The following is a 24,436-nucleotide window of genomic DNA, read 5'->3' as shown; positions in this document are numbered from 1 at the left end:
GGCGATGTTGCTTATAGCAACCAATCAGATTCTAGCTGTCATTTATTTAGTAGATTCTACAAAATGACATATAGAATCTGATTGGTTACTATAGGCAACATCTCCACTTTTTTGTTTGACACATTTACACCCAAGTGTCTACAAGTCTGCAATCCAATCCCAAATGAAATGCTAAACAAAAAACAAGTTACACCATCATTAGCTGTGTTATATTGAAGGATTTTTATCAGAGATGCCTCCTGCTTAAAACACTTAGGAGTTGATGTTTCTTCAAGTAAAACGAGTATATTTCTATTCTCAAGTTTGCTGTATGAGTCAGACCCATAAAACAGAGTCAGCAGATTTACTGAACCACAGGCAGTTTGGAAAAACACAGCCATTAGCTTGCTTTTTCATCACCCCAGTGAAAATTACTTGTTGGCTTTTAGCAAGAAAAAGGTTAAAGCAACCAAAGCAGCCCATCGGCAATATTAATGTATATAATCTGAACATCTATCCATACAAGTTTCTTGTTAAACATATACGTTACAAATGGTTTGCTCTTGTTCTCTCTGGAATCCTGCAGGTTACTATAGTAACCTGTATTCTGTACCGGGCTCTGGAGAAGAATCCACTTCATCCCCCCTGGGCAAGTAATACTTTTACACAACAACTTGTAGTAAAACAAAGGCTGTAGGAACAGGATTCTGAATTATAAACGAACAAAAGTACTGCAAAATGTAACATAAACAATACTTCTTTCGACTACGACTGCAAGCTTTTGGGACAAAAATGCACCTGTTCAGGCGGGGTGTGAAGGTGCGTTTGTGTCTCCAAAGCTTGCCATCTAAATGGAATATTAGCCGATAAATAAAGCATTACAAGTGTGGGATCTGGTGTCTGGAAACCAATTATACAGAACATTCAGAATGATAAGTAAATAATTGTGCAGTTTGGTAACAATTTCATACAGATATGATCACTAAGCTCCTACAACACTCATTAGGAGGAATATTGCTAATCAGTATAATGAGAAGGCAAGTATATAATAAGCATGGAATAAGGAAATCTGGGATATGGACAGTTCAAAAGTGATATTTGTTTCACCCTTTGTTGCTCTACTGAACAACTGAGGTCGGTATTGCTAGAATAAGTACTTAAATATTCTTCACTAAATCAAAATCCCCCATCCCCAGCATAACACCTTCCCCAATATCGGCATCACTTTTAACCCTTTCATGATCAGAGGGGGTTGCACGTTAATGGCTGGAACGTTTTCTTTATTTTTTTATTCTGCATTGGCTTTGATAGGAAAAATGTTTTGCTATTTCAAAGTCTAAGTAAACAAGTGTCACGTTTCTTTCTTCAAGAGATTGTGAATTAATTTAGTAGCATACTGGATTAAATATATATTTATTTTTTGGGCATCTCTGAGAAAATGGAGGGGGGGGGGGGATTCACAAAATAAACAATTTTCCTGACTTCTTCCCACAGTTACTTTAACTAGTTTAACGCAACTCTAGGAAAGTTCCCTGTTCCCTGGAGATTTCCCCAAGGGTACAACAGACTAGTACTTGTGTTCTAAGGTCTGAGATGTGTTGCATGTTAGATCTCCCATGCATTCAACAGCATCTTTCTGTGACATCACAGACTTTCCGGTTACAAACATGTAGATGTATTAGAGCTATTAACATATGATGTTCTCTTTAAAACCATATATAGTGATTGGGGGGCTAAGTACCACTCTCTATTGTTTTTGGCCACACAAATAGAGCCCCTCCAATCCACTGCTGTCACTGACAGTGGGGGCCCAGAACAGGGGGTGGTGGCAGCTCACACGCACCATTTAATGTACATACAGCACTGCTGCTTACGTCCCATCCACATATGTATATAGTGGGCAGGCAGAAGAGCATGTAAAGTCACTGTGGTATACTAATATATAGGAAAACATTTGTGTTAATGAACTAAATAATATACAGGTGTGGAATCTATTGTTCAGAATGCTTGTGACTTTGTATAGAAGGTTTTATTTCTGTAATTTGAAGTACTAAGACCAAAAATATACCAAGTCAAATTTAATAATTACTATTTGTCGGTCCCCACACTGCATTGGACTACACCCTCTTCATAAATGGATTTAGCAGCGCTCCTGTACTATAGCAGCAGGCACTTGGTAAGTGTCTCCAGTCTGGGAGAGTGACTGCGCATTATTTTCTTCTGGCTTTTGGTAACTATTTTCTAGATAACAGACGCTATACATGAAATAAATGAATGTATTTTGTACTTACCAAACCTGTCCAGCATGCAGTCTATTATATCCTCAAGGAAAGGCAGCCATTTTCTAGAAGGCTACTGCTTTTCTATGTTGTCTCATTCTGTGACTTTGGAAAACCACAGCTTGTATGACTGGCTTGAAGTCTCCTCAGTAACAAATGCTCTGGTACACAGTGCAGAGTGATGCAAATGGGGGAAGTAATGTTACAGATAGTGTAACTGCCAGAACATTCTTTATCATTCAAGCTTTTTCTCCCATATAATTCCACCCTTATACATAGAGTTATGAGGGTGGCTGGACCAGTTAGCACTGGAGGGAATAATTAAACTTGTCTATTTTAACAAAGCTGCAGTGTAAAGTCAGAGTAAGCTTGAAGATGTACCTTCGTGCTTCATAGATGATGATTAGATATTTTGGGTGTGGTTATTATTTAAGTGGAATAACACAAAGGCCTAGTTCCTGAGCCTTGTGCAGAATTACCTCATCTAGCTCTAAACAAGTATCGTCTGATATCCACATACCTGCATTGTGCAAAAAAGGAGCGGAGAATAGTTGTCGAACCCTGGACTCCATGTCACAGCTGCTGTGGTGCTCGTCACCTTACTCAGAGTTAAGTTGTATGGTGGATAGGGCAGCCCTGTGAAGAGAAATATACATAATAAATGAAACTTTACAGTTTTACTGATGGGTTCAGCATCATGTATGTCTTACATTAATTGTGAAAGTGAGGCACCATCAGGAATGTCTTTTACACATACCTCCCAAAAGTGTCCGACAGTGGGACAGGGGTGTGGCCATGACCCAAGGGGGCTGCCTAATACTGTAAAGCGCTAGGGTGCTCATTAGAAATCTCCCTTCCATCCAATGTTTCCACCCACGGACAAATATATTCCCGGGCGGGGCAGATCCCTGAAATCGGGACGGTTGGGAGGTATGATTACATGTAGTATATTTGTGTGTATGAAGTTTTTTTCTATTCCATTGCTCTAAAAGCACTAATCCATGCAACACAGTTACATGACAGATCTCTGCAAAAATATAGGACAAGACCCAAAATACGCCAGCTATGAGCTGGTGCAAAATTCAAGTCCTTTTGCATAGTGAAAATGGCCATTTGCACCTCTGCACCCCTTTATCGCATTTCAATGATCTCATTCCACAAAAAAATAAAAATCTTATTGAACACGGATCATCAAAAGCAGTTGCAGAGGTGCCGCTATTCTGTTCTTTGCAAGGAATGTCCTCACTCCTTTCGCAACGCCTCCATCTTACATTGCAAATCCATGCCCCTTGCCAGAAATCTAGGCGCAATTTTACAAACCAAATCACACGGCGAGTCTTAATCTAATACTATACTGCACGTCTTACATTTTGTTCTTCAGAAATGACCACCATTGGGTCTGTGCTGTAAAAAGATATATACAATATTCATTTCTATTCCCAAGTTGTAGCCTGTATGAAATAATGAAGTAACACAATTTCCAGGAACACTGTTAGATTGATGCATCTGCTGACAACTCATTACAAACTAATGAGACCTGACAACTGGAGAACACAGCAAACATACAATTATATTGTATTTAAATAACCCACTTCAACGCTTGTGAACACAGAATAAGTCAATAATCTTCCTCAATAATGTAGCACTTGGAAGAAAATATACTGCATGCATAATAAAAAGTAACAGTGGTAGTTTTTCAGACCAACTTAAAGTCTGAATTATGAACTTTTTTATATAGATGAACATTTCAAATATATATTGTTGTGCTTTTGATTGCAGATCTGTTTTTATTGTTTTTTGAGCATGGTAATGCTCTGTTTGGTTATAGATTGGTTACAGTACCATGAACATTCTATGGCACTGCCTGTCTACAGGTTGGTCTATCACTACTACTATGATTGGTCCTGGAGCTAGTCCATTCTGAAGATTCTAATATTTTGATTGGCTACGGGTTACTCTAGCCCTGTGAAGGTTCTAATAAAACCTGACTGGCTATTGCTTGGTCTAGCCTGCGAGTTATCTAATGTTTGGCATTTGAACATTGGCTCAAGCCCTGACTATTAAGTCACAAAAAAGAATTCTCACATACAGATACATTGGGATTAAAAACAATGATATTTATAGAATAACATATCCAGGGACAAGGAGTATATTTGTCTCATTATTACATTTTATTTATGAGTGTATGTGGAAACTATCACGTGATGAGGTTTGCACTGTTGCAATGCATTTTGGCAGGAGAACAAATTATACAAACATAAATTTACTAGGTCATTACAGTGTACACACATGTACAAAAGCCTGCATATTTAGTAGACATATATACATATGCACATCCCATCTCAACTCTTTAAAAACAGAAAGCAGACTCAGAAGAGATCTGGAAAGCAGGAAATCCCTACAATTAAATTGTATTTTGCAAAACTATTTCAACAATTCCAAATAAAATGAAAAGGTGGTAAAAAGAATACGGTTTATAAAGAAATTAAGTTTAAAACATATTTAGCTAAGCTGATGGCACCTTGTGAAAAATTAAATGAATTATTTTGATACATATTTCCCTACAGTAAACTATAACAGAGACTTGCCCAATAAATCTGTCACCACAAAAAGAGTTGATGAGAAATGAAAGCTGGCGAGGTCACACACATGTATTACTGGATGCTCCTGTAACACGTAACATGCACTCTGTCACTTTATAGCAGATATATCATATCCTCTGCTTTGTTAGATTTATGCCTAGGGGATGTGTACAATGTGCTTGTGGTTACACAGATCACTGGCTCATCCACTTTCTTCAACCCTGACCTAGATTCTCTTTGTCTTCATCCATAACCACACAACCAAAGTATGGCCATGCATATCAATCAGCCAGCTCAGGCAACGCAGGAAATCTTCTGTTCTTAGACTCGGATTCCATCGCTCAAACGCTCTCCCTACAATTAAGCGGCCCCCACATCTCCATAATCCAATTGCAAAAGGTCTACAGATCAGTTGTCTTCACCCTTTCTGATTTTAAAATGTTTATTATCGTTGTTTTTTCAACCTGCAGACCAAGCTTTTGAACTGTAACTCTTAATTCTTTAACTTAAAAATGATCATTTCAATCTAAAATTGAATTTCACTGTACTCGCCTTGTCCTAAAGTTTAATAATCTATCTCATAAGACAAGTAACTCAAGTTTTACTCTGTCATTTAATAAAAAATAAGAGAATATGACAAAGTCATGAGAAACTATAAGCCTACTCTTACTGCTTTCATATTAATAGGTCATTTGAGTCAGGTGTTGGTAATCAAATGCACTTCATTATTTGGTCATAAGAAGCAGAATCTTGGGCAGTTTGGCACATTCATGTTCGTGTTGACACCGTGCTATGGACACAAGACATCAGCAAACGGTTATTGCTCTACACTCAGGAAAGAGATGGGAGGCCATTTCCAAACAATTTACAGTCCGGCTTTGTACAGTTAAAAATATTATTTATAAATGGAGATCATCAGACACTTACCAGTCAAACCAGAAATGGAAATCCCAGCAAAATCACCCAAAGATCAGACCATATGACATTCGTAGAAATAGCAAATACTCTAGAGGCCACTGTCAACACAGTAACTGTTACAAGTTCATTACCCAAGCCTTCCATCAAAGCCATATTCATACATCCTTTTTCTGATGGCAGCCATAAGAAAGCCCCTTTCTCCACACAAAACACCCAATATAACAATACAGCTTAGGTTTGTGAAGCATCTGAAGGAACCACAAGAGTTCTGGAACAATATCCTCTGGACCACCAACACCAAATTAAAGTTGCTTGGTCTTAATACATAACACCCTCTTTGGTGAAGAGCAAACACGGTGCATCACCACAAGAGCCTCATACGAACAGTTAAGTACAGTGGTAGAGGGGTAATATTTGTAGGAACAAAACTTGAAGACCTTAAAATCATGGAGTCCACAATACCACCCACCTCATTATAAACAGAGTATTCTAGAGGAAGACGTGTGCCCATTTGTCTAACAACTAAAGTATGGCCATTACTGAATTATGCAAGAGGACATACCATAACCCCATTGATATGCTGTGGCAGGATCTTAAGAGAACTGTGCAAAAATTAATACCCCTCAAACATGAATGAACTGGAGCAGTGTTGTAAGGAGGAGTGGACCAAATGCATCATATAAAGTCTAAAGAGACTGATCTGCTCATACAGAAATCATAATAGAATTGCTAGGATTGACTAGGGCTCATCACACCTGATTGATACTAAGGCAGGGTATATACTACAGTGTTTTCAGCCGATTAACAGGCCAATCAATTGAAAAATGACCGCTCTGTCCGATATTGCATTAGTGAGTATGCTGCAACAATGAATGAATATCGTTCCAAAGCACAACGTATCGTTCATTTGATTTTTAAACCGGACTAATACATTCAATGATGGAACAATGTTGATGCTCTCATGACCGGCAGTGTCCATAAATCTCTATGGAGTGTACAGTCTTAGGGCTAGATTTACTAAGCTGCGGGTTTGAAAAAGTTTGGATGTTGCCTATAGCAACCAATCAGATTCTAGCTTTCATTTATTTAGTACATTCTACAAAATGACAGCTAGAATCTGATTGGTTGCTATAGGCAACATCCCCACTTTTTCAAACCCGTAGCTTAGTAAATCTAGCCCTTAATCTTTTCAGCCAATGGTTATGACAGATGAAGAGCACAGATCTAAAGGTAAATCTTGTATAACGTGTATAGTGAGTACACAAGAATCGGCATGCTGATCGGGACTTTTTTTTTTTTTTTTTTTTCAATCGTATCGCATTAGAAATTTTCAATATTGTGCCCCTAGCCTAACTATGAGTAGAGGGAGTTCTATGACATAATAGTTTTGGACTTTTCTGGTCACTTTCAGATATATAAGATTAGCAACACTTTAGTTTATACATCGTAGTTTTTGTTTTTTTGCTAGTTCGAACACGGTGTTTTTCATTTTTCAGTGTGCGTGTGTTATTCTTAATTTTTTTACATTTTTTAATTGGTTGTTGGTAGCCTGCACACAATGAGGTTGCTTAGCAACTAAAGCTTACGGTTACTATTTCCAGGTTTTATTTTTGGCTATTTGCAATTTATATGCACTTTTCTTTTCAAAATGATCTTTCTTATTCTATATATGCAACTTCAACTTGATATGTGCTTTGTAAACTGTTTAAATAGTTTTTTTGCTTTTGGAGCCACCTTAATGGTTAGCACTTCTGCCTCACAGCACTAGGGTCATGACTTTGATTCCCGACCTTATCGGTGTGGAGTTTATATTTTGTCCCCGAGTTTGTGTGGGTTCCCTCCCGGGTGCTCCAGTTTCCTCCCACACTCCAAAAACATACTGGTAAGTTAACTGGCTCATGACAAAATTAAACTTAATCTGTATGTTAGGAAATTTAGACTGTAAGCAGGGACAGATATTCTCTGTACTGCACTTTGGAATTCTTGGCACTTTATAAATGATGATGATATTGACTGAGATAGATATATTAGTGATAGGGGATGGGTCATCACCTAAGGATCCATTTATTTATTAAAAGTGTACAGAATATATGACCGATTTCTTCACAACACAAATGTACTCCAAATTTACAGCTCAATTTACTTGTGAGCTTCAAAACATTTCTAGCTACTGAAACACCATTCTCTTCCATAAAAAATAAAAAATATACATTTGTTTATACTTTTATTTTAAAAGTAAACTCCACATGCCTTTGTTGTGCCCCAAAGAGCATACTTCAGTATCTAGCTCAAGGCAATCATTTGCAATATACAGCCCCATTTTCCATTCATGTAAATTGTAGTTTGCGCTAAAGGCTTCCTTCTGGTTATCAGGGGCAACAGCCTCCCTGGGCTGAGCAATGTATAGACCAGTGATAGGCAACACAACACACTTCAGAGGCCGCACGGGGCAGCTCTATCACCTTCAAATGGGCCACATATTACCCTTCATTTCAGTGATAATTTAAACATAGAAACATAGACTTTGACGGCAGATAAGAACCACTTGGCCCATCTAGTCTGACCGTTGTTTTATTAACCTGTGGGAACCACAAACCTTACTTGAGGCTTTATTCTTTGTAGGGATATCCTTATGTCTATCCCAAGCATGTTTAAATTGCTCTACTGTATTAGCCTATACCACCTCTGATGGGAGGCTATTCCACTTATCTACTACCCTTTCTGTGAAGTAATTTTTCCTCAAATTTCCTCTGAACCTACTTCCCTCCAGTTTCAGTGCATGTCCCTGTGTTCTAGTACTTCTCTTCCTTTGAAGAATGTTTTCCTCCTGTACCTTGTTAAGACCCTTAATATATTTGAAAGTTTCTATCATGTTCTCCCTTCCCTAGTTGTAATAACATAGCAGGTATTTTATCATAAGATAAACAAATCTGACATCAAAGCATGAAGGAGCTATGGAGCGAAGGTGAACACTAGTTTAGCCCCTCCCACCACATGACCTACTGCCAATGTCATGTAATCTATCAATCACAATGAGGCTTAATGAAAACTGCAGTGTGTTTGAGTTTAAATGATCAATGATCTTAAAATACTGTATATATGGCAACATTTCAGATAATATTTAGTTCTACTGAGCAAGAGACTCGCACAGAATTTCTTTAATTACAAGAAGCCACTGAGCCTACACTTTACAAGGCATTAGATTTTGAGAAATCATTGGTTATGTTGGAGCCACCCAATCCAATTTGATCAGCAATAATATCAGATCGCATATAATTAGGACTAGATAAATTAGATTTTTTTGACAATGTAGCACGTGTGCTGAACGATTGTACATAATATTTTAGAATGGTCAGTAGATCTGTAGATCCAAAATCCTTAGGCTAGGTACACATTGGAGAATTTTCTGACCAAGCTGTTTTCTACAACGATTATATCTACAACTGAAGGTCCGATCGGTCGGGCAATTCACACATACTAGACAATTTGGTCTTATAACTGTTTTGAGAACGACATCACAACATGCATTCATTCATTTATGTCACACTGATTAATAGCGCCTTGTTATAGCTATCCACATGCCATAATATATTTAGTTAGCGTCTGTGACTCAAACAAAATATTCAGTCAATTTAGAACAATTTATTTCATCTACAGCGCACTCCACAGTTAGTCACCAGGACATGTTCATCGCAAGCATCAACTGGAAAGACCATAACTCTGTAAACTCTATGGAGATTGTGAGTCCATACACACTACATGATGGAACGAGATTATTAAACAGTACGACCAACCAAATGAAATGACAATCGGCACTTTGGAACAACGGTGGTTCATTGTGTAAGTATAAACACTTACGCGATATGTGGGCGAGCGCTCGTTTATCGGGTGCCTGGCCCGATAATTGGCTGATAAACCTCCAGTGTATGCCCAGCCTTAGTGTGTGGGGTAATCTTTAGATCATTTACATAGATAATTTGCAATAATAGGATTGTATTGTGAAAACAAATTGTACAGTGTTTAAGGTGAAGATATTTGAAGTGACTGCCAATAGAAAAAAAGAAACAATGATTGTAGATGACCATTCACGGACATATGGCAACTAGCTTTTACACAAGATGGCATTTGACATGCACAGGGAATTAAAGAGTGATTACAAGAAGGTGCCAAGAACAATAAGGACTTGGAATTCCAGGTAAAATTATGAATTATACCAATTAAATCCCCACAGATCCTCACTTTTTCTGAAACCTCTGTAAAATTACTTTATTCTCTGCAACCTTGTGCAATCTCCACATGAATAATTGTGAGTTTATTTATTTATTTACTGTTGAGCTTGAATGCACAAACACGCACAGGCAATCAATGCAAAAACAAACTTGCATCCCAATTTTTGCAAATATAACCAGAACACAATTAAAATAAAAATAAGTGTCAGTTTTTTACACCGATTTCAGAAACACGGATTTCCTTTGCCAGTAATGACAGTGGTTACTGACAAAGCGCCAAGTGTTTGACTCTGGCCATATTATAATCTGCAAATGGGAAGAAGTATAGCCCTAGTGTGTCAAGCTATAAGGGCTGATCTTTAGAGATGGATGAAAATTTTGAACTGGTTTGTAATCTGTTCACATCTCACCGGTTCGAAGGACTCAAACGTATTTGCAGTACAATCATCAGCAGACCACAATATGAACTATGGGTATAATTATGCAGCTTTCATTAATATTTATTTTTTACAAAACATTATTGAAATAATATTTTAAATAGAAAAAATGTAACTGTTCAACTGTCTCCCTTTAAAAAAAATAAAACAAAATGATAACAATTATATATGCCACTGGATCAAGTCGCAGCAGTCCTGCCCATCTCTACTGCGTCCCCCTCCCTGCCGGTAGTGAGGCTCCCGATTGACTCACATTTCCATGCTGAGGGTATATACACCTGGTACCAATGTTTCCCGACAGCGCCCGAGCACTGTAAGCTGCAAGTCCTAGTGCAGTAGAAATCTGACCTTGGTCACCCCCTGGCGGATGAGGACTGGGATCATATTTTCAAGAAAGTATACATGATGGTGAGATGCATTAACCACTCGGAGATGCTCATTAAAATGATTCATAGATTATATTACACCCCAGTTAAATTGCATAAGATTTGGCCCACGGTATCCCAGTCCTGTTGGAGCGAGTGTGGGGAAGTTGGATCACTCTTCCACAATTTCTGAACTTGCCCCAAAATTAATGTTTAGTGTTTGGATTAATCCGACAAGTAACGTCATTAGCTATAACAACCATCTCTGGCCCTTCTCCAACTATACCAACCAGATTTCTCGGTTAACCACTGGTAGATTGCGGGTCATATTTTAATTGCCGCTAGAGCAGCTATCGCTCAGCAATGGAAAAGTCCAGTTCCTCCACCTCTCTTCAAAATTATAACAAAGACCCAGCATAGTTCTGTGAAACTATTGTCTTCAAGTATTCCACTTCAGTGCCCCCCCACCCCGATGAAGTGGTTCACCTAGTCTATTACGCTTCTCATATGGTTGTAGCCTCACCCTCTAGGGCTCATGTTTCTTCTTCTGGGCAGACCATACGAATGGCCCTCCATGCAGTCCATTGACATCCCTCTTGGGGGCGGCTCCCGGTGACATCCCTCCCTCCACTTTTTTTCTTTAGTTCGTAGTTTACCCCCATTTTTGTCTTTTTTGGTTTGATGTGTATTTGTTCATGATACCTGATGCGTTTACCTGCCGTTTGAACTGTGATTGCTGGTGTATATTTCTTGGGGGGGGGGGGAAATTTTAATAAAAATAGTTTTGAGTTAAAAAAGCAAAAAAAAAAAGAAAAGACTAAATGATAAAATTTTAAACATTCTGGTTATTTTATCTAATTTAAGAACCAATTCACTGAATGGGTTTGAGGAAAATGTGGGCAGTTTGATCATCTCTACTGATCCTCATTAAAAAAAAATAAAAAATGAAAATTGTAGAAATTAAACAGTATAAACGGTTTACAGCACAGTCACTGTGGGAAATAAAAAAAAAAAGTTTGTTCAGACTGAGGCGTTCAACAGAGAACACAGAACCTTTATTCGACAGTACAAATCTCCTCCTATTACCAGTCCTCATCAGGCCATCAGCACCAATTGTCCCAAAATCACTAAGATACATTGTAGGTTTATGTAAATTTTTAATCAGATGAACACAAAACATAATTTGCTGATGAAATTCTAGGTAAATATCAATGTTTGTTAACTTACGTGCACACAATTGTTGTTAACATAAAAACAGGCATGTTGAAACATATCAGGTCCGTTCAGCATACATTTTGTTGAAAATGAAAAGTACTGTGTAATTACTGCTTTCACACAGACACACAAAAAGTATGCATTGTTTACATGCATTTTACAGCTTTTGTAGAAATCGGTTTTGTATATTATGCGTTTCTAAGTTCAGCCACAGACTCAAAAAGTCTGTCAAACAGGTAAAAGATAAAAGCCATCAAAAACAAAAAAAAACAAACTGCTGACAATCACGACAGATTTATCTACTGAAATAATTCAAGGTTGGATTAAACAGCAAGGCAACATTAAAGCAACAACAATGGGTTAGAGCGTTCTAAATGTAACAAAACCAACAATAGACACCAACAATAATACTATATTTTTAGAACAGAGACACCCACATAACTTGAATTTAGTTTCACCTATCAAACCAAACCCTCGCTTCTCTCCGGATGTTAAGTGTAGTAAAACAATTATAAACGTATATTCCCAATAAGAGCTTGAATTATGGGAAAAGAAACATTCTGAATTAAAAGTTTGCTATAAGTATGGCAGGCTCTTTGGGTTAATGCTTTGCTGTTGGGTCTTTATATAGTGAAACAGGCTCATAGGAAGTCAGAATATCTACCTACAAAGGGCCAGATTCAAGTCCTGGTGTACAACTAGCAATATTTTTTTTAAAAAAAATAATAGAGCACAGAACATGAATATGGTCAGAACTACACTCAAGTCCAAGGGGTATATTTACTAAACTGCGGGTCTGAAAAGGTGGAGATGTTACCTATAGCAACCAATCAGATTCTAGCTGTCATTCTGTAGAATGTACTAAATAAATGACAGCTAGACTCTGATTGGTTGCTATAGGCAACATCTCCACTTTTTCAAACCCGCAGTTTAGTAAATACACCCCCCAAATGTATCCCAATGTGATATCAATTTCAATCTGGGTATAAGTATGCTCTGTCTAAAAGTTACTTGCCATATGGAGACAGATAGAATTGACTGGAGTATACACACACAAGCGTGCAGCGTTCAGTTCAATAAAAAGGTCACATCAGAACACATAAAAAACAAATAATATATATAATATTATAATATAAATGAACGCATAACAGTATAATTATTAATAAAAATATGGATTTTAATTTTATTTTATATCAAGTACATAGAGAGGTTATTAATGTGTACTGTACATAAAATGTGCTTAAATCCCTCTCCTTTTAAATGATATAAACATAAAATGGAAATGTCCTGGTTCTGTCTTTGTTTTGCAACCCGCTAAGTGGTTCAAAGCTTACGGTTCTTTTATATTCTTACGCATACCACAGATTTTCTACTGCATTGTTCATTATGTTGACAGTCAATGCAGATTATATAAATATATATATATATATATATATATATATATATATATTAAAAAAAACATACAAACACATGTTCTGTGCTAGCTATCGAGAGAAACCCAGGACTTGAGTCGGCTGCCTCGGTATTGTACATCACCTACGTTAATCCGCCTCTCCCTCCCCCATTATGGCTCGTAAGTGTCATTTATGTTAAGTTACGAATTGCATGCAGTTGCGTTCATTGGCGTAAAGTCCATTTCTTGGCAGGCAGAGCTATTTCACGCAAAATACTGCACACAAACGGACTTATGTCTGAACATCAATCAGGTCAAAAATGTTTTGCCCTTGATTGGGAAACAAAGGTTTTTTTTACTGGAAAAGAAAATAGGAACACATGAGAGAAATAAGAATAGAATTTACTAGAGATAAATGTGAATATTCTTTAACAAAAACATAGTTGGTTTCTAAAGTAGATTCAAATTTTGCAGGTATTTTGTCTTAATGGATGTAATGGACCCATTGGGCCTGTCTGCAAATAGAACTCCACTACCTAGTTTTCACTGTAGATGGCTTATACACAAGAGTGTACGTATGTTCGCCCCCAACGCCGTATGTATGTATGTATGCATGCATGTATATACCACCATCCCCTGACGAACAAGAGCAGAACTACCCCATATTTATTTCATTTATGGCCAGGAAAGGATTTGGGGATAGGTTGCTAAGTGACCATACATTAAGTTTTGCCAAAAGATTCTCTTTGTTCCAAACCAACAACTAGTTACAGAGGTTTAATTAATATTGGTCATGGAATTTAAACCTTTGCTGGATGGGTAACAACACACAAGAGACATTTTCCCCATGATAAGCCAGGTTTTCCCACATTTCAAAATGTAAAAGGTTTATCATTAACAGATGAGAGGTGGGAGAACACTATTACAGAGCAATGCTTTCATGCAAAAAGATCTGGAGCACAGACTTGAAATAAATTAACATATCAATGCTATTGTTTGAATGGGGTATTTCTAAGGCTGGATACACGGACCAATGCGTTCTCTACAACGATATTACTAACGACTGAAAAAAAAAAAAAAATCCCGATCAGCATGGCGACCATGACTGTAAACTCTATAGCGATCCTAATTGTGAGTGCTCACACACTGCAGGATTGGAAGGATGTTGTTCCAAAGCTGAACAAGATTTATAGTTCTGCTGAACAATCAAATCACACGATGGTCGGTGCTTTGGAACGGCTATTGTTCATCGTCTAAGTATACACACTAAGGCTAGGTACTCACTACAGTTTTTTTAGCCAATTATCGGGCCAAAGATCAGATAAACGACCGTTTGGCTGGCTATTGTGTTGCACGACGAAAGACAGTCATTCCAAAGGATCAATCGTTGTTTCAATTGATAGGTCGGTAGGACTAAAAATCTCGTTTCAACCACCTTACGATCTTGCAGTGTGTATGCACCCACACGACTGTCTGCCCAGAGAGAGAGCAGGAACCTGTCACGGTGTCTGTGTTGGTAAATGTAGAAAGTGCTGTAGGTGGATTAATTTGTCCGTTTGTTCTGAGACTGAATATTTAATTTCAGAGTCACAGAAGCTAACGAAATTTATAATCAGATTGTGGAAAAGTCAAAGTTTAGTTTGTGTGTTATAATCAGTGTGACAGGAATGACTGACTACACTGCTGAAGAGCACAGATCAGAAGGTAAATCATGTAAAGTGTGTACACATGAATCGGCAGACTGATTGGAAATTCAGTTGTAGGTAAAATCATTGTAAGTAACACATTGGTCAGAAAATTCTGTAGTGTAGTGTAATACCTAGTCTAATGCAATATCGGGCTGAAAGGTCATGTATTGATTGGGCAGATAGTTAGCTAAAAACAATGTAGTGTATACCCAGCCTGAGCAGGTTTGCGTTAATCATTTTAGCAGACACGGTAGTGATATAAGTAAAAGAAAAGTTTGGAAATGAGCCAGAAATCGGTACTGTAGGTCACTGTCCAATACATATCCAGAGGGCCAAGTCCAAGAAGACAGCATTATTGTTAAGGGGAAGCAGGAGCTGGGGATGGGCATTAGCCTAGAGATTTGGGGCTAGATTTACTAAACGGCGGGTTTGAAAAAGTGGAGATGTTGCCTATGGCAACCAATCAAATTCTAGCTTTCATTTATTTAGTGCATTCAACAAAATGACAGCTAGAATCTGATTGGTTGCCATAGGCAACATCTCCACTTTTTCAAACCCGCAGTTTAGTAAATATACCCCCTTGTCTAAAATCTGGAAATGGACACAAAATCCTCAATTTGCCCACAGTATAAAAATATTATTTCCAATTATTATATGGTGGGTGCTATATCAATACTTTCCATTCTCCCAAAATTTCCATTCTGTGGTGGAGAAAGGAACTTAATATGTTTATTGTTTTTGCAAATACTTCGTAACATGATCCTATTGGTCAATTATTATCCACGTTTCAAATTCCACAGTCACGGGCACCTTTTAAATTTCTGGTGGGATGTGGGCTTCAGGATAGCCCTAATAAAGCAAAATAACTTGCCATAGATAGCAGTGAAACATCCCATTGCTATCAAGTGGAAAAATCCTCCTTCAGCTACAGAATATCAGGAGTGGATTCTAGATGTAAGATACAAGGAGTGACACTGTGAATAAGTGGATGGATCTTTGGGAATTTAGGATCATCAGGACAGATGTGAGATGTGTGCTATTGACTTGAGGGGTCTGCTGGCTATATGTCAGGATCGGAAAACTATGTTCACTTATAAATTTCTGGGGTTGCAGTGTAATGTTCATTTGACTATGTTCAAATGTATTTGCTACTAAAATGATATAGAGCATATTATTATTTAAAGAAAAACAGTGTGCTTGCTTTGAATATCTTCACGCCACGATATACCGTTTTTGGATGAAAAAATAAATGTCATATTATGGTTTTATGAAGCAAAATCTCTCACCTTTAACATGAACAATAGCAGCTCTGGATGATGACACCCCCTTTGAGTTGTGAGCTTCACAAGAGAACACCGTAGTTTGACGAATCCCTGAGAACAAAATAAGACAGAAAACGTTATGGCTGCATACAGACTCAATCTGCATTGTAAACACCACCATACTAATCTTGTATGCTGTTCTCAGAATCTGTCCTTATTCTATAGATGTGTGGTCAACCATACAGTATCTTGCTCTGTACTATATAGGTTAGAATTTACTTACGGAAATCTTTAGGCTAGATTCATGAACATGTCCACTACTACATGATCGATATATTTTATACCCTAACAGCAGATTGACATACAGAAAATAAAAAATATTGTCCCTTTTCCATGTTTTCTCGGTAGGGCAGAGTGCCAACTAAAAAATTGATTGAGCAACTTCCACTTCTGTATAGCTTACAAATACAATCAGCTAAGTAATATAGATATTTTAAAGAACAGTCTTTTCTAGAGTCGAAATTCTGATGTTGGAAACGAAGCAAGCTAACTAAAGCATTTTTCAACTTTAATTTTCTTAAAAGTTACATTTGCAGATATTGTGTATGTTGCTCCAGAGTGAAACGGAGATTTTGTTAAATGCATTTTTAGCAAACAATACATAGATATCTTTTACTCCCTCCATCCTACCCATATGTTGTAGCTCCCGATTTTGAATGCAAATAATCTCTTATGGATAAAAACAAGGGAACTTCAAAGCCTAAATCATGCCCTATTAAAAAGCGTTTGTGCTTGCACTTGGTGAAGGAACACAAATATTCTGCCACTGTTTATAATGATGTGCCCGCTAGGTGGCTCCATTTGATTGGTAGATTATTGTGATTATCTTTTATTTATGAGCCGCCAATAGGCTTCCACAGTGTATAAAATGAGGTTAGAATATACAACAAAAAGACAAATAACAAAAGTACTAAAGTGACCAAATTAAATACTAATTTACATAATTACATTAAAAAACTGCAAAATTACATAATTAGGTAAGGAAAAAACAAAAACTAGGAGAGACGGCCCTATTCGTTAGAGCTTACATTCTGGAGGGGATGGGCAGACACAGAAAGGATGAAACGGAGTGGGGGTGCAGAGGTAGGGTAGGTGGCGGCTGAAAAGTTAGGAGGACGGCTGGTAGACTTCAATCAACAGATGAGTTTTAAAGTGCATGTTTGAAGACTTGGAGTATGTTGGATAGTCTAATTGGGAGTGTGAATGCATTCCAGAGGTTGGGAACAGAGCAGGATAAATCATGAAGGCGGGAGTTGAGAATTCATTGTCTGTCTACAAAGCATACAAAATATAAATATAATATTTTAGGGTTACAATGATGGACGTTGCACTCCGCATTACAAGTGCTAAAGAGTCTCCATCTCCAACAATGCAAAGCACAGTATCAGCTATCGGCTCACTTTCCCCTTCGCAGTTGGCACCGCAGATGATAGAGCAGAAAGACACACCCAGAAGGAGCTAAGAGTGCTGTGTACATCTACAAAAAGTGCAGAGGTTGCTCAGGACACCGAATTGGTAGGATGGTACGAGCTAGATAAAGAAAAAAGAAAAAAAAAAGGTAACAAAAGGAGACTGGGTTGGAACTGTGTCAAGACTGAAGACCTGTAGCAGAAGGAGGGTCAGGGAAGAAAACAAGATTTTGGGAATGAGAAGCATTAAAGTGGGGGTCAGATGTGGAGGCCCAGGAAACAGAAGATGGTGGTATTCAGAAATCATAAAGTGTGCAGAGGTCAGGTTCTACCACTGCTTTCCGCAGTGTACACTTACAGGTTATAGCAGAGCTCAACGTGCAATTTTTATGATTTATACCAGAAAAATGTTTACGCAGCTCCTGTAATCACCAAAACACACAAACAACCAGTACAATTCACTCTGAGCCATTGCTTTAATGTCTACTGTCCTATTTGTTCAACAGATCTGAACAATGGATTCCATCCAAATTCTTGCATTGTGTGAACCTGTTAATTTGCCACTCACATATCTTCAGCTCAACGCTAAACAGGTTTTGCTAGTGTGTGGCTAAAGATTTACCTGCAATGTGGTATGAATTGGATAGACTCCGGGCTCGTTCACACACGTGCACGTAAGTGTGTAAAAACACATGAAAACTAAGACGTGCTTCATGCATTTTCCATGTGCTGTCGTGGTTGGACTTTTACCAGTACCATCTATTGTACTAGTGCATGTTATCGCAGGACAAATAGGTTTTGCTGAACTTGGAGTTATTATTTTAAATTACAATGGTGGGAATGACACCATTAACTCTTAGCAGACATACTTTAATGGGATTTTCATTCAGTTATGTGTGAAAATGTGGATAGGTATAAATGAGCAATCAGACTCCAATTATTAAATTATGTCTAGTATAATAAGGAATAGACTAGAGCAAAAAAAAAAAAAAAAACCAGTTCGCAAATACATTTGTCATAGCTGTTAGGAAGTTTTTTTGTTGTTGTTTTGTTTTTTTTGTAGATTTAAATTATTTTGCATGTGACAGATGGGGTATTAATGTAATGTGTAGTGCAAAATGGACAGGGTGGCATTAACAGGTTAAATAGAGCAGAATACCCTGCAACAAGGAATTAAAGGGAATTTAAAGGTACCCCAAGCATATTGTTTGACTCCGCTGTTAGCGGACGTGCCTATAGTGAATTAGTGTTTCCTGTCCACAAAGCTAGATTATGCCCCTATGCTATATAATAAATAAATAAAGCAAACAGAAATGTCACATTAGTTGTTGTATTAGTTCAGTCCTATTTATAGTACACACGGTAGGATTTAGTCACTGCCCACAGCTGGAGCTCTTCCTCATATAGCAGTATCTGTAATCTTGGATAAACCTGCAATGAAGTATGAGATGTGTGTTTTACGTTACCAGCCCACTTGTTTTGCAGAATTAACTGCTGCATACACAATTCTCCAGAGACTCTATCACATCCATTGTCGGGTTTATGTTAAAGGCTTTAAAGTATTGTTTCTTACAGAGCGCACAACAGACAGACGTGGAAACAGGTAAACCTGGTTTGTTTGACAGGTGTTATGAAATACTATTTTACAACAGAAGCCTCTGTCAGAAATGAAAAGAAATCTGGATGAATGGCAACATCCCTTTGTCCTCAAAAGAGATCGTCTCATCGCAGTACAATGAACGAGGCTCTGTGCAATTCATCTGACAACGTAATTATTAATATTTTGATTAATTATGAATATTTCATCTAACTGGTCACTTTTCTTTTTTTTTTTAAACTACTATTTGTAGTGACATGTAAAAGAACTTGAGATGGATTTATAATCACTGCTGCTATAGGCCTTTTCATAATTATCATTTAGAGCTATAGAAGGTATTTGTTTAGAATTTACAAAACACACTTCATCATCACCATTTATTTATATAGCGCTACTAATTCTGCAGCGCTGTACAGAGAACTCACTCACATCACTCCCTGCCCCATTGGGGCTTACAGTCTAAATTCCCTAACACACAGACACACACACAGACACAGACTAGGGTCAATTTGTTAGCAGCCAATTTACCTACTAGTATGTTTTTTTTTGGAGTGTGGGAGGAAACCGGAGCACCCGGAGGAAACCCACGCAAACACGGGGAGAACATACAAACTCCTCACAGATAAGGCCATGGTCGAGAATTTAACTCATGACCCCAGCGCTGTAAGGCAGAAGTGCTAACCACTACGCCACGGTGCTGCCCTTATAAATGCATATTTTTACAATGCGCCAATGGCAGCTTATTTTAAGTATACCTGACTTTGAGCCATTGTCTGGGCTATACCACTAGGAACATGCCTGCAAACAGCCCAGATTTTGGTAGCCAAACCCAAAATGGATGTGGTGGATCGTGTCCTAGTGCACCCCAAATTTCCAATTGGGAATGTTGTCAGGTATGAAGCAGAGACATCACTGAGGCATAAGCAAATTAATAGGCTGCACTGTCCAAAAAAAAAAAATGTCTGCATTGTGTAAGTGAGAGGTATGTTTTATTGTTGACTGTCTCCCCTCATTGTTTTTTTTTTTTTAAAGCCACTGAACTTAGTGGTTTTAAGTAGAAATACTTAACGTTCTTTGCAGCCAGGGCGGTAACTAGGGCTGCGCGATAGGGGGCGACCGCCCAGGGGCGCAACGCTGAAAGGGGGCGCAATTTAGGAATGTTTTAGGTTCATTTGGTTAAAATTGAGGGCTAGGGGGGTGGTATTTGTCTTTCTCGCCCCAGGCGCTAGAATCCTAAGTTACGGCTCTGTTTGCAGCAGTTATTACATATATATGCATTAGTTCCAGGAGTTTATTAAAAACAAAATTAACTTTTGCAAAGGCTACAAAATGAAATATTTTTCTGTCATTATATGAAAACTTTTACAAACATACCTGTGAATGTAAATGTATTCTTTAGTCTATAAACTTTTAAAATATCAGGGCTTGCCTAGTTTACAGTGTCCATATAAGGACATCATCAAATGTCATAATCCAACAGGGGAATTGCATCTCTTTTAAATGTCTGATGCCTAACACCTAACTGTCAGTGTCAAACCAATTCTTACTATGAAGTGAAACCTCACACTGACTTTTGACAATGACACTTGTCGCTGTCACTTGTCAGCATCATCTCATTTTTTTGTTCTGAAGGCCTCACACACACTCTTGCTATTTTAAAGCATTTAACAAGCGCTCTCAAAAAATGTATTAAAGGCCCTGTTACAAGGACAGCCTAAAAAATAAAATGTAGGTGAATGGAGTACACACAAAAATTCGGAGAAATGTTTGCTTTGCTTCAATTGCAACAGTGCATGCAGGGTTCAGAAGAATTAACTGTTGGTAGGATCATTTACTAAGAACATAATACACTATGTTGCGAGGAAGCACAGACTTGTTGAGTACCATGATTCAAATGTTCTGCTGTGATACCATGAATGACAAAGTCAGGCATCAAAGTCAATTCAGGTCTTATTTGAAATGATAAAGTGTATTGACGCGGACAAGTGACTATAATGCTTAACTACGTCAGGTTCAGCATCAGACCCAATAGTACAACTAATGACTAATACGGATGTTTGATGATAACTAAATTAGATTCTGATGTTTGATCATCATATTTCTACTAGTTGACAGTGTGCATTAAACAGAAATTAATTAGTGCAATTACCTTAAATTACCTATTTACTCGTGGCTGATGCCATAATTATAGACTGCCTTCTTCCCCTATGCATGGAATGGTACAAACATTAAGAATCCACCAGGGAGAAGAGAGATAAAAGTTGAATAACTAAAAGAGTAAGTATTTCTAGATAACAATACATACAAGCTATATGTCATGCAAAGTACAAAAAAAAAATGGTTATCCACTGCAAAAGGTATATTATACCTTAAAACTTGTCAAGTCACTATTTGGATATTGCTGTTTAAGAAAGGCTACTTTCACAGCAACCACTGAAATGAGAGACATACATTAAATAAATGGGAGTGTTTAGAAAAATATTCATAATTCTATTTCACCCTTTCCAGCAAGTTGCCACAATAGGAGGGAAGGACTTCTCTATCGAAGTCGAAAGAGACTGATAGTCTTGTAGTCTTGCCTTACAGAAATGCACCGTGTGGGTTAGTGCATCTATACACAGGGACAGAGTCAGTAAATTTACAGCAGCAGGACTTCTATAGATGTGGGATTTGATGGTCTGGAATGACAGGTTTTTTACCTGTATGCATCCATCTGAAATGTTACGTTTCAGTGGTCCATATGATAAAAGATAAGAGGTGGAATGAAAACAGAATGGGGCTTCTCTCACTGTTGGATAAAGGATATTTGTAAGGTGCATTTGACTAAGGCAACGCACATTTCCTGGTTGTCTGACTGTCCCTAGTTTTGAAACGGGTCAGGACAGAACAACCTGAGCCAGCTCATCGGAATATTCATAGTAGCACAGAGTATTTCACAAGATGGGTGTGTTGATCTTGTTGGAGGCAGTGACCGGCCCACTTAATAAGAACAAGGCGCCATGTGACAGGGGCAGTGACATGATGTGAGGAATGATGTGGGAAACGGAGGCAAGCAGGAAGCCACAGACTAATAGTTTGATAGAAGAAGGAGCAGAGTCCCTCCAACAGCACAATGTAGAGGCTCCTGTCAAACTAATGCTAGAATATTGTGCTGTCAAACATGTCTTTATGTGAATCAATGTCTGTATATCCAACCTATAATACCCAGGACTCACATGCATGCCCACATAAAGGTGGACCAGGTGTTCACGATTTTCTACAAAATTTCTAAATACATCCTTTTGCACTCTACTTTCTTGACCTATGTATCAGTGACAATAAAAGCAGACCTGACAAATTTGTTTTCCACTTTCACGCTGCGTTGGATCACATCCAAAAAAAAGATCTCAATTAGAAAACCTCCCACCCACACTCACATACTCACTTTTTATATGGGTCCCCAGATGGACCTAGTAGGAATTGTTTTCAGATGTAGAACGCATACACCAACATTCCCTGCCCTTTAGGCATTAGGAAAAGTGAAGGCGTTGATCATAACAACCAGACAGATTCTAGCTATCATTTTCTAGCATGTACCAGATATTTTAGTACATCTACCCTCAAGTGGGAGAGAACACATATAGAAGTCTAATCAGGGACCACAGAATGGGTTCCACTCCTTGTACTGGTTCTTTGATCAAAACATCCAATAATGTTCCTTAATATAATCCCCTCTTTTTTAGACTGTAGGAACCATATGCCTGATGTGTTGATAACAAAAGTAAAAAGTTGGCTACAAATAGTTTAATATTAACCATTATATTAATGTTAACCATACTTTTATTTTCACTGGATGAGCGCATCAATCTGTCTTCATTGTAGCTCAAACCATAGAGAAAATAATGCATTCTCCAGTACAATATACATATTTTTAAACTTATCTCCCCCAAACTGAGGAGTTTCTCCATCAAAACAATAGTTTTATCAAAGGTACAATGCTATTAAAAATAAAAACACTGCATTGACACTAAGAAAAATAAGGTTGATTTATATAAAAACCTAGATTGTATGTATATTTGTAAAAAAAAGGATTATACACTATAACTAATTTTAATGTATACATTTTCAACAAACTTTTAAAAATTGACTCAAAATATTAATTTTAAATACATAAATCTTCATAAACAATCAACCACTAAAAAAAACAAAAAAAATGCTTTAATCAAAGAACAAAATAAATTTTGCAGTGATTGTCTTCTATTATCGTCATCCAGAACCACCAGCACAATCTTTGTTGTTTTATATGGGGAATGTGTTGTCCGGCAAAACCAGGCAAACCTTACTGCCAGCAGTGATCCTTTGATGTATAGGATGAATTCCTTTCATAGGCAACAACAGGGAAGTGACAAAAAATTAATATCAGGTACTCACCTTCTACAACCAGAATAGACGGGGAATTCTCGGGTTTCCTGAGAACAGGGGAATCTCCCATCCACCAGATAATAGTCAGTGGCTCTGGTGGTCCAACAGCCGCACAAGAAATACTGAAGGAGGTGTTTGGTAACACAGCCATGTCCTTCGGCTCTGTGGTGAAGTATGGGATACCTGGGTACAAGTTACAAAAATAAATTGGCTACATTAGCAGATTTTCTATTATTTCCAAGTGGGCTGCATTCAGAACAGTATTGGTTGTCAAAGATGACGGAAAAAACTATTCCCAACTGCACTGCAAGTATTTTACAGCCTTGATCAGAAGTTTTTAAAAGTCATCTTAAAGTAAGCATTGCTAAATATTCACCAGTATAACAACTTTTTTTGTGAAACTTCCTTATAGTGTTTATGAATAGGAAGCATTAACGTATAAAGAAATGGTCATTAAGTAGCTTATTGTCTAAATGAATATACAAAAAAATTCTCATCACGTTTCAAAAATAACAAACCTGGTTTATTTCTGAATTTGACTGCAAAACAGTCATTTAAAACCACAATACATGACAGAACTTTTCTGAGTTTGGCACATTTGTCTATGATAACTGCAGAAGCA

General features: G+C 37.6%; 1 protein-coding gene across 1 annotated transcript in view; it reads right to left on the bottom strand.

Moving 5' to 3' along the window:
* TYRO3 (TYRO3 protein tyrosine kinase) overlaps nt 1–24,436 on the bottom strand; it is a 155,206-nt gene that overhangs the window by 89,220 nt on the left and 41,550 nt on the right. The window contains exons 4-6 of the mRNA XM_075192721.1: nt 23,824–23,997; nt 16,372–16,458; nt 2,779–2,894 (exon numbers count right to left, since the gene is read on the bottom strand). Coding sequence (XP_075048822.1) covers nt 2,779–2,894; nt 16,372–16,458; nt 23,824–23,997 — 377 coding nt within the window. The remainder of the gene's footprint in view (nt 1–2,778; nt 2,895–16,371; nt 16,459–23,823; nt 23,998–24,436) is intronic.

The sequence above is a fragment of the Mixophyes fleayi genome, chromosome 12 (assembly GCF_038048845.1).
Source record: "Mixophyes fleayi isolate aMixFle1 chromosome 12, aMixFle1.hap1, whole genome shotgun sequence".
NCBI lineage: Eukaryota > Metazoa > Chordata > Amphibia > Anura > Limnodynastidae > Mixophyes > Mixophyes fleayi.
The sequence above is the reverse complement of the archived record's forward strand: the minus strand, read 5'-3'. Positions and strand labels throughout refer to the sequence as shown.